Source organism: Saccostrea cucullata, unplaced genomic scaffold (genome assembly GCF_032062105.1).
Source record: "Saccostrea cucullata isolate Sc308-1 unplaced genomic scaffold, CSIRO_AGI_Scuc_v1 ctg112, whole genome shotgun sequence".
Lineage (NCBI taxonomy): Eukaryota > Metazoa > Mollusca > Bivalvia > Ostreida > Ostreidae > Saccostrea > Saccostrea cuccullata.
The window spans coordinates 726,069-738,158 of NW_026939726.1; the positions used below are offsets into that span (position 1 = coordinate 726,069).

The 12,090-nt window shown below is 35.2% G+C and overlaps 1 protein-coding gene across 1 annotated transcript in view; it reads right to left on the reverse strand.

The window, feature by feature from the left end:
* Positions 1 to 12,090, reverse strand: part of LOC134253766 (peripheral plasma membrane protein CASK-like) — a 76,595-nt gene that overhangs the window by 61,585 nt on the left and 2,920 nt on the right. Inside the window, 2 exon segments of the mRNA XM_062736353.1 lie at positions 1,256 to 1,361; positions 2,081 to 2,193. Of these exon segments, the coding sequence (XP_062592337.1) occupies positions 1,256 to 1,361; positions 2,081 to 2,193 (219 nt within the window).

The window sequence follows — 12,090 nt, forward strand, 5'->3', positions numbered from 1 at the left end:
AAGCTATTTTTAGCAAATAGGTCAGAGTCAAGGTCACAAGGTCATTGACCTTGGTGTCATTCGAAAGAACTTTATTGGTGGAGTATGCATACCAAATATGAAATCTTTGATGGTTCAAAAATTATGGCGAAGGTTAAAGTTGACAACAGACAGACAGACAAACAGACAAACAGATAAACAGACAAACAGACAGGACAAAAACAAATATAACAATAAAAAGGGTTTTAGAAAATTTTTCTGGATAAGTAAAACAGAGTTATATTTCTTAGATCAGAGCAAAGAAATATACAGCGAGAAATCACGCTAACGTGACATCACAAGAACTGTGTGTCTTCAGAGACATTGATAAAAATATAACAATAAAGTGCAGCGAGAAATTCAAATATTGAGTATATTTGTGGTGCTTTCAAACATATAAAATGTAAATATAAGGAATGTTTTTAAGTTAAGTGTGAATTATTGGTGTGTAAATCACACAGACTAACACAAAGGCACATTTTTCATGAGGCGTGCTTTTAAAAGTGACAAGTCTGTGCGATATAAACACCAATAACTCACACAAAACTTAAAAAAAACATTACTTAATTGATAGGCACCACTTAAAATGCAAGAGAAATTCCAATGATCATGACAAGCTTTCAATGATTGAGAAACTCCTTCTTAGACCCTTAGACTGAAATCCTACTACATGTACATGTTAAGAGAGATAACTCTTATTGCTATAAATTTCTACTATTCCTGTATTGAATTGTAAAGTAGAAAGGTTCTTTATGTTTAATTTTGCCTTGCCAACTATATATATACCGTATAATCCCTATTAACCGCCCCTGCCCCTATAAGTGCCCCCTTGGGTCTTTTTCAATTGCAAGGAAATAAGGGCCCCCCGTACAGTGATTAAAATGATCTAGAATCGTATCAAAGATCTGAAGAAAGTAAAAATGAAACGTGTCTTCTATCCAGTTTCTCGCTGGGGTGGATAATCTTCACTTAAAGTAAAGTTAGACATCATTTTAGTGGTTCCTTGTATTTATTTTTTTTTTTTCAAAAGATTTTTTGAAGTAAATATGATATTAAATATTATAAAGAGAATACTAAATTAACCGCCCCCTTTTCGCAATTTTCTAAGCGCCCGGGGCGGTTAATAGGGATTATACGGTAATTGTTTTTCTTATAAAATATATTTCTTTTTGAGAGCTAAAATAAGTGAGCAGAGGGTAACTTAACCTTTTAAAAGTGTAACACTTTGTATACATACTATTCAAACACCATGTAGAGCATGCCATCAGAGCTGTAGGTCTCCAGTAACTCCACAATATGGGGGTGCTTCAGCATGTGACAAATACTGGCCTCCCTCTTCAAGTCTGAAAATGTCAGAAAAAACAATTAAAAGACAGTAAATGTGCACTAATGCAAATATATCTTGGTACAGTACACACAATGGTACATGCATTTGTTCCAAAGACAATGAAGTTTGATGAAAATTTACATGTCTTTTAAACTAATAAACAGACTGCCACACCAATGCACTAACTGTGCACTCCAGTTCATTTGAAATGAAACATTTACTCTTTTTTCTGAGGCTTGAACTTTTTTTATTAAGGTGAACTTATTCATGTCCACAATCTTTGTCTGAGATAGAACACTTACCCTCTGTACCAAGGCCTGGACTCCAGGTGAACTTGGCCACATCTACAATCTTTGTCTGAGATAGAACACTTACCCTCTGTACCAAGGCCTGGACTCGAGGTGAACTTGGCCACATCTACAATCTTTGTCTGTGATGAAACACTTACCCTCTGTACAAAGGCTTGGACTCGAGGTGAACTTGGCCACATCTACAATCTTTGTCTGTGATGAAACACTTACCCTCTTTACCGAGGAAGGACTCGAGGTGAACTTGGCCACATCTACAATCTTTGTCTGTGATGAAACACTTACCCTCTGTACCGAGGCCTGGACTCGAGGTGAACTTGGCCACATCTACAATCTCTCTCTGAGATGAAACACTTACCCTCTGTACCGAGGCCTGGACTCGAGGTGAACTTGGCCACATCTACAATCTTTGTGATGAAACACTTACCCTCTGTACTGAGGCCTGGACTCGAGGTGAACTTGGCCACATCTACTATCTTCACTGCAAATTGCTGTTTTGTTTCTCTGTGAATACATCTCTTTACTACACTAAATGGACCTCTGAAAATACATATGATCAAATTCAAAGAAAGATAATTCTGTTATCCCATTCTCTAATTTATCAATATATTATACAGAAGAAAGATTTTTTTTTTATTTTTATCTGTTTTTAAATAATTATAAGAATAGGTACACTTGCATCTGCATATTAAGTTTTAATAAGCCATTCAGGATTTTCTGTTATTTTACAGTTCAATATAATATTATTCTGTATATGCTAGTGGATCTTCATTTGTCCAAAAGGACACCAATGAGGCAATGACCCATTTTCTGATCATTTTTCATTTTATAACGGCAGTATGCTCCTCCATCTTAAAAACTTTATTACAGCCAAAAAAGGCAATGATGCCAAACAGATACATTATATAATAGTGTTCAGTGTGTTTAAATACAATATTAATAAATCATCCCTTTGAGGAAATACTAATGAAGGTTTAGAAACCTTGCCTTATGATACAACTAATACTTTTTTCCTTGCTAAATTATGAGTTATTACGACAGAATGCATTAAATTCTCTTGTTCATCAGGAAAAACAGAAAGTGTATGAATTGGTAACTGTTTTACCGTTCTGTAATATTGATTCTGAACCATCCCAAGGCCACGCAGGACAGCACTCAGAGGTAATGAAGAATTCCTTCACATTACTGCAGAGGTAATGAAGAATTCCTTCACATTACTGCAGTGTTAATTAATATAGATGGGTGCTAAAATCAAAAGTGATAGTGCACCATTAACCAAGTACAAAGCCAAGGCATTAAATGAAGGGGTTTAATTAACAGTTGTCCTTTATTCCTTTCAGCATTATCTTTGTTCCCAAGTGTAAATATCTGTCTCCAGCTCTCAAAATCTAGGTTATTACCATTGCAAATAATTAGTTTTATATGAATTGATCAAAGATTAAGTGTGTTAATGTGTATTTTTATGAAAATTCATAGATCAAATCAACAATTAGATAAACACAAACATGTAGAATAAACTACAAAAGGTATAATAATCCTCAATTAATGAAAGTTATTGATAAGAATTCAAACAGCATTCAATGAAACCTTCATAGTTCTCCTGAATTTCAAATTCAATCAACCTCATCAATCCAGTAAGAAACCTTACAATACTTCAATCATTTTTATTCAGCACAAGTTGAAATTTTATGTAAAGGGTTTGTTCCATGCATAAGTATCTTAACCGCATGTTAGTGAATGTATATCTAGAAAGGTCAAGGTCATTGATGCATCCCTCTATCCCACCTCAATCTTTGAAACAAGAAAGAAGAATCACTGGATAGGTTAGAAAAGAGTTCTTATATAAGATATTTCAGAACTGCATTTAAGAAGTAATAATTTCCATTTCCTTTTTAGATTTTAAGTAAGATCAGATAAACTGCTGGTGGAAATGCAATAGATCCATTCAAAGACAAAAATTCTTTTGTATGTTTGGAAGGGATGGACCCTTCCAAATACATATTTAATTTTTATTTGAAGGAAGTGGAAATATATTGATGCAAAAAAACTAAGCAATAAACATGTTTATGAACAAATTTTCATCAAAATGAAAACAATAACCTCAGTAGGAGCTAGATTCTGAAGAACAATGATGCCCTACCTCTTCCTCTCACAGACTCATCTTAATTGCTATACAGATATTAATGATACACCAAAAACTGAGGCTGACAATTTTATTCCATCAAGGGACCACCTGCCTTATAGATTTGATTTTCTGTGCCTAAAACTCCATTTTTCACTCTATTGCAACTAAGAGATAATTTTCTGGTCCAGTTTGTGTCAGTTGGATAATTATCTTTCACTCAATAGGAAGGTCTGTCTGTAGACTATTGATGATAGAGTTAGAATGGCATTTTGTTTAAAAAATCAATCTTCAATACATATTCAAATAAATGTATATGACCTTAAACGAATTATCGTATTACAGACATGTTCAGCTTATAAAAATTTTAGCATCATAAGGCTTTTCAAAACTTAAACCAATGACGCATGTTTGGCATATATCACCAATTTAGTTCATCTTTATTAAAAACCAAACAATGATTTTAAAAAATCCTTTTACTTTAATTTTCAAAAGGACTTTTATTATAAAAAAACAGCTTTGCATGTTTGACCAAAATTTATCTTTTCAAAACTGTTTAGATGTGCCATGTTAGCTGGGTTCATGGTTTTTCTTTCACCTTTCATAGATTTTTCACACCTTACAAATTCATCTAACATCTTACAACTTCATAAAGCTTGAAGACCAATTTTAAACTACAGAAATTGTCTAAAGAGATTTGTGGAAAGAGTCATACAAGTACATTATGGATGTGCGATTTTATTGGTATACAGGTATATCGAGATTTTTTGTTGCATGATACATATCGTGATACGGAGACCTAAATACCGGTCTTTAGGTACATATTATAAAATTCAGAAATTATTCATTTATTTGTTCAATCTTTCAAATCACAATTACAGAAAGTATAAAAAATGTTGTAAAAAGTGAAAAGAACGGCATCTTACCGTCCAAACATAATTGATTTTATATACATAAAAATTTTAAGAAAGTAAAATTTTGTTTTTCTAGTATATTTTTTTAGAAAAATAATGACTTTTCATATAAAATCATTGTAAAAACTGCTTTTAAAAATATCATGATATTATCGTGATATTGTAGATAATAATCGTGATATATCGCGATACAAAATTTTTGGCAATACCCATCCCCAAAGTACATGTAACATGTATGAAATAAAGAAATATACATGCTTCTAAATACTTTGGTTAAAATTGATTGCGGAATGACAAATGAAAACGAAAATTAAAGCTAAATTAGTTTGTGTTTTGAAAAAAAAAAACAACTTACACTCCATCCAACCCAAAATATAAACAGATTCTGCCATTCTAAGTCTCCCCCATTGCAAATAAAATTCTATGTCTATTTGTTATATCAAACAAATTCTGCTACACAAAATCTAACCCAAAATATTAACAAATTCTGCCATTCTAAAGCTACCCCCCCAAAAAAAAATTCTATGTCTACCCCAAAATATCAAACAAATTCTGCTGCTCAAAGTCTAACCCAAAATATCAAAGAATTCTGCCAATTTCTAAGACTAACCAAAAACATCAACCATTGCTGCCATTCTAATTAAGTCTCTGTTAAAACACACTAAAACTTCCAATATATTACAGAACATGCAACCCCTGGCAGTCGAACAAAATGAGCTTTTAGGCCCCTTAGGATTTCCAGATACAGCAATTGTGTAGAAAAAACCCAGAGAAATACAAACCGTAACAAGCCGGAAAGGTGAAAAGAGCAGGGACAGGGGCTGGGCAGCTTCCCACAATTCCTCAGACTGACGAGACTACTCCCCGGCCGGCAGCAGGGCCGATCCATTGTTTTATTCTTTGTAATGGGACGTAAATAATAACATTGATCTAATAAGCGTATGGGTTGTGTCTGCAAACACTTATGCCATTCAAATGGCAGCCTAGGGTCTCTTGAGTTGTAAGTAATTTCATTACGCAACCAGTGCTAAATGGCTTACATATAAATCTATAATGGTATACTTTTTATAAGAAACTTAGTTATCCACAGTGCAACCTAATTATCATTATCATTTTAAAAATTTAATCAAATGCAATCTAAATCCACCTCAAAAAATAAGTTTCTGTTACAATTATCCATGGTATATTCCACAGGGAATTCATGGAGGCTTAGTATTTCGGTATGGATACTCAAGTACTGTGTAAGCGAATCCCAGAAAATGTAGCAGATTCCTTGGGGTAATCATCTAATGACAAAGACTTATTTCTAGATTTTTACTCTGTTGCTCTTTTATGCATTCAAAAAGATCATGTTTTGCAAATCAGTTTTTAAAATGAAAATTGGACTATTACAACTTACAATGTACTTTCATCATTGGGCAATTGAATATGATGGTTTCTTTCTGGCAAATAAAGCTTTGCCTTTTTCATGATCAACAGAATACCAGTATAAATAAATAATAAATCATCCAGTAAGTATACCCTATACAATTCATCAAGTCAATTTTGTAAAATGTAAATTTCACAATCATTCTGATAAATTTGTGAGAAGATACCATTTTCTAAAATAAAATGTAAGTCTGAACCTCACTTTACATTTATTTGTAACTTCTTAAAATTTTTTACAAACTTTTTTTTTCAAGAAAGAAACAATAAGGTAAGTTATTAAACAATAAGGTAAGTTATTTTGTACACAGCAGAGGTACTGAATTAATTATAAGGAAATTTGTTCTAATCTTTAAAATACTCAAAGATACTGTTTAACCACCTTTATTCAAATTTAAGTCTAATTGTTCTCTAGTTATATAAAAGTTTGCTTTTATTAATGTTGACTTTGCTTATCTTTTTTTTTGAAAAGTTTTTTTGTTGGTTTGTTTCTAATGTTTAACCCTCTTGGGAATTTTTCACTCATATAGAGATGCCACCACTTGCCCATGGAGAGCTGCTAATTTTTTATCATTCTACATTGGCACTCAAGGCCATTGGGCATTGAGGGATCTTTTTTGTGCCATCTACTGCGACATGGGACCTCGGTTTATATGGTCTCATCCGAAGGACCTGTCTGCATATTCAGCAGTGGTATTTGAACCCATGATGAAAGGAACAACTCTATACTCTGCGACTCTATAGAGCAGATGCTCTTACCACTGTGCCATGCAGGTGACTTTTTTGAAAAGAAAAACAACTGAAATTTGATTTTTTTAAATCTCAATCAGAGGAGTAACTGTTCACAGAATTTCTGTTCATATTCTATATATCAAGATAGTAAAATATCAATATCAAACTAGAAAGTCTGCTATTGCAAGCAATTTATTAACTGGACAAGACTTTCATTTTTTGTATCACTAAAACAATACCCATCAGCTAAGCTTGGACAACCATCAATTCGTATCAGTCCTTTCGGTACTTTTATTTAAAAATCAAAGTTAAAGAATTTTCACTTTCCCTGGTTTCCATGGCAATAATCGATTATTTGAAAATTTTAAATGTGAATCGCACAACTACAATTACTAATCACTAAAATAAAAAAAGTTTCGTGACGAATGTTCAAGGGACCAGAGAGAACACTCGCAGACAAAGTTCGTCACTTTTCGCACGTCTCCATGGCAACCGTAGCCATTTTGTAACTGAATGACCATACAACAAAACTTCAACCAGTGATCATCTTTTGAGGCAAGTTTCAGGAATATTATCCCAACAATCTCCAAGAAACAGCCTGGAGAACAAAAACATGTGTACAATCACAAACATCATTCGGGGCGTCATAAAAATAAGTCCCTTCCTTATTTACCCAATTCTCTGAAATCTTCTGGAATTCATAATTGCATGGTCTATCAATAGAATAAAAAAGAAGAGGCCAAGGGGCCACATTGCTCACCTGAGCTCTGGCTATGTAAAACTAAAAGCAAAATCAGTTCAGTATTGAAAAATTTGAATATTAAAGTGGGTTCAATTGGGATAATGATTTGAACAAACTTGAATCTACACCACATGAGGATGCTTCCATATAACTATGACCAATCATGGCTTTGCTGTTCTTGAGAAGAAGATTTTTAAAGATTTTCCATATGTATTCCTATGTTACACTTTGACCCCCATCATGGCTCCACCATACCCCTGGGGGTCATGATTTATACCAAACTTGAATCTATACTACCCGAGGATGCTTCCACATGGGTTTCATCTTTCCTGGCCCAGTGGTTCTGGAGAAAAAGATTTTTAAAGATTTTCCCTATGTATTCCTATGTTAAACTTTGACCCCCCCCCCCATTATGGCCCCACCCTACCCCTGGGGGTCATGATTTGAACAGACTTGATTCTGCACAATCTGAGGATGCTTCCACGTGCGTTTCATCTTTCTTGGCCCAGTGGTTCTGGAGTAGAAAATTTTTAAAGATTTCCCTATGTATTCCTATGTTAAACTTTGACCCCCCTTTGTGGCCCCATCCTACCCCCGGGGGTCATGATTTGAACAAACTTGAATCTGCACTACCTGAGGATGCTTCCAAATGAGTTTCATCTTTCCTGGCCCCCAGGTTCTGGAGAAGAAGATTTTTAAAGATTTTTCCTATGTATTCCTATGTTAAACTTTGACCCCCATCATGGCCCCACCATAACCCCGGGGGTCATGATTTGAACAAACTTGTATCTGCACTACCTGAGGATGCTTCCACTTGAGTTTTAACTTTCCTGGGCCAGTGGTTCTGGAGTAGAAAATTTTTTAAAGATTTTCCCTATGTATTCCTATGTTAAACTTTGACCCCCCATTGTGGCCCCACCCTACCCCTGGGGGTCATGATTTGAACAAACTTGAATCTACACTTCCTGAGGATGCTTCCATATGAGTTTCATCTTTCCTGGCCCAGTGGTTCTTGAGAAGAAGATTTTCAAAACATGCCATTACTTTTTCACTAATTCATTATTATCTCCCCTTGGAAGAGGGCATGGCCCTTCATTTGAACAAACTTGAATCCCCTTTACCCAAGAATACTTTGTGGCAAGTTTGGTTGAAATTGGCTCAGTGGTTCTTGAGAAGAAGATGAAAATGTGAAAAGTTTACAACGCCGACAACAACAACAACTACGACAGACAATGGACAAATTTTGATCAGAATAGCTCACTTGAGCCTTCGGCTCAGGTGAGCTAAAACAGATAATTCACTCAAAAATAGAAAAAAGACAGCCTCTGATTAACTTTCAGGTACATTTGTTCATATACAATTAGGCATGCTGTAGACTCTGTAGCATACCTCAGAGGAGCTATATAAACAAAGTCATAAAACCCTTGTATGATCCAGGTCTGGAAATTTTCCAAAGAAACAAAACTTCTTATGCATGTACCAGGGTTGGAATTTAACTTTTTATAAGCAAAGTATAGTCTCCTTTGCTATGAAGTCTAATTTAAATTCTGTATCGTTCATCATTATCATCAGAAAACAATCAGAAAATCTTCTTTTTATCACACTCATTCACTCACTCACTCTCAGTCAGTCACGGAGTGAGGATCTATGGGCATATTACCTTGCTCAGAGTCACGGAATAAGGATCTATGGGCTTGATCTCGCTCAGAGTCACAGAATAAGGATCTATGGGCTTGATCTCACTCACAGACACAGAATAAGCAGCTATGGGCTTGATCTCGCTCAGAGTCACAGCATAAGGAGCTATGGGCTTGATCTCACTCAGAGTCACAGAATAAGCATATATGGGCTTGATCTCAATCAGTCACAGAATGAGGATCTATGGGCTTGTTCTCACTCAGAGACACAGAATAAGCAGCTATGGGCTTGATTTCACTTAGAGTCACATTTTACTACACAAGTTCAAAAACTAATGTAATCTCCAGAATTTGAGATAGCCTCTTGGTCTGTATATAGTGTGAAAATCTCATTCAGAGTCACTAAGAAAGGGGCTGTGGGTTCATTATCTCACAGAGTCTTAGGAGTCATGGGCTAAAATCTCACTCAAGAGTCACAGTGCAAAGAGCTATGGGCATATTACCTCACTCAAAATCACAGAATTGGCAGCAATGTGCTTGATCTCACTCAAAGTCACAGAGTAAGTAGCTAATGACATAATCTTAGAGTCACAGAGTAAGCAGCTATGGGCTCAATCTCACTCTGAGCAAAGAGTAAGCAGCTATTGACATAATCTCACTCAGAGCCCTAGAGTAAGCAGCTATTGACATAATCTCACTCACAGTCACAGAGTAAGCAGCTATGGGCTTAATCTCACTCAGACTAAAGAGTAAGGGGATATGGATTCATCTCACTCAAAGTCACAGAGTAAGCAGCTATTGACATAATCTTACTCAGAGTAAAGAGTAAGCAGCTATTGACATATTCACACTCAAAGTAACAGAGTAAGCAGCTATTGACATAATCTTACTCAGAGTAAAGAGTAAGCAGCTATTGAAATAATCTCACTCAGAGTCACAGAGTAAGCAGCTATTGACATAATCTTACTCAGAGTAAAGAGTAAGCAGCTATTGAAATAATCTCACTCAGAGTCACAGAGTAGGCAGCTATTGACATAATCTCACTCACAGTCACAGAGTAAGCAGCTATTGACAAAATCTTACTCAGAAGCACAGATTAAGGATATATGGGCTTGATCTCACTCAAAGTCACAGAGTAAGCAGCTAAGACCTCAATCTCACTCAGAGTAAAGAGTAAGGAGATATGGATTTAATCTAACTCAGAGTCACAGAGTAAGCAGCTACTGACAGACACAGAGTAAGCATCTATGGGCTGAATTTCACAAAGAGTTACAGAAAAAGGAGCTATGAGCTTAATTTCACTCAGTCACAGAGTAGAAGCTTTAGGCTCAATCTCACTTGAGCGGGTACTATAATTAGCTTATTCTCGCTCAGTCACAGAGTTATGAGCTATGGACTTAATCTCACTTAGAGTCACAGATTTATAAGCTATGGACTTAATCTCACTTGAGTCACAGAGGTAGGAGCTATGGGCTTAATCTCACTTGGAATAAGGAGCTATGGGTTTAACCTTACTTGGAATAAGTAGCTATGGACTTAATCTCACTTAGAATCACAGAGTTAAGGAGCCATGGGCTTAATCTCACTTGGAATAAGGGGCTGTGGGCTTAATCTCACTTGAGTCACAGAGGTAGGAGCTATGGGCTTAATCTAAATTGGAATAAGGAGCTATGGGTTTAACCTTACTTGGAATAAGTAGCTATGGACTTAATCTCACTTAGAATCACAGAGTTAAGGAGCCATGGGCTTAATCTCACTTGGAATAAGGGGCTATGGGCTTAATCTCACTTGGAATTATGAAGGATCTATGGGCTCAATCTCACTCAGTCACAGAGTAGGGTGAATTCTCCATGCATCGGATACCCTTGTACTTCAACAAGTTCTAGCGATATCGCCATCGACGGAAAATCATCAAAATGGAGTTTAACATTTAGTTTGTGATTAAAATATAAATTTAGGACACAATTATATGCCCTTTATTGAGAAAATATCCCCAAAAATCGAGTTTTTAGGAATAACTGAGAATTCACCATGGATCGGACATTGTTCACGATGCATCGGACAGACGGTATTTAGACTGAAAAAATATCATACCTTTATCACAGTGCTTTAAAATCCTTTATATGGATATATTTTCATATTTTATCTAAGAAATAACCCTCAACTTAAATTTGATTGACGATATTATTGCTAAAATGTAGAACGATTCAGAATACCTCACTCTGCCATAGAAATGCTTTAAAATGCTTATAATGCGGTAATTCGCGCCTTTTTCTCATGGTTTATCATACTCTGGTTTGTAGAAATAAATTGAGTTAAATTCCAGACGTCATATATCGATAACTTGTATTTTGACTGAAAATATAGAGTTTTTATTTTCTTTTTCGGCAAAAAACAGCTGTCAGCTGGGTTCTGTATGAATATGGTAGTGTTTACCTCATGCATGGTTAATTTGTGTCCGATGTACGGTGAAATTAGCATAATAGTAAAAACCAGCTCTAATAAGAATTAAACAAACATTGAAGTGAAATTTCTTTATAATTTTTGTAAAATTACCAATCCTTGACAAAATTCACCAAAGTCCGACTCGTTCCGTGGAAGTCGAATTTAAAAGAACGATAACTCTAAAAATCGCAAAATCATAAATTTCGGGTAATTCCCCTTTGATGATCTAAAATATGACGTAACTTCAAGGCCATTTGCGGGGTATTTTTATCACAACATGATAAACACAATCGGTATCATTAAAAAATTTAAATCTTCATCTTTTTGACAGAAACAAATAAATACACAGAACTCTTAAGTTGAAAGAGAGTTTATTGCCTAAAGTTGTCCGAAGCAAGGTATGTGTCCGATGCATGGTGA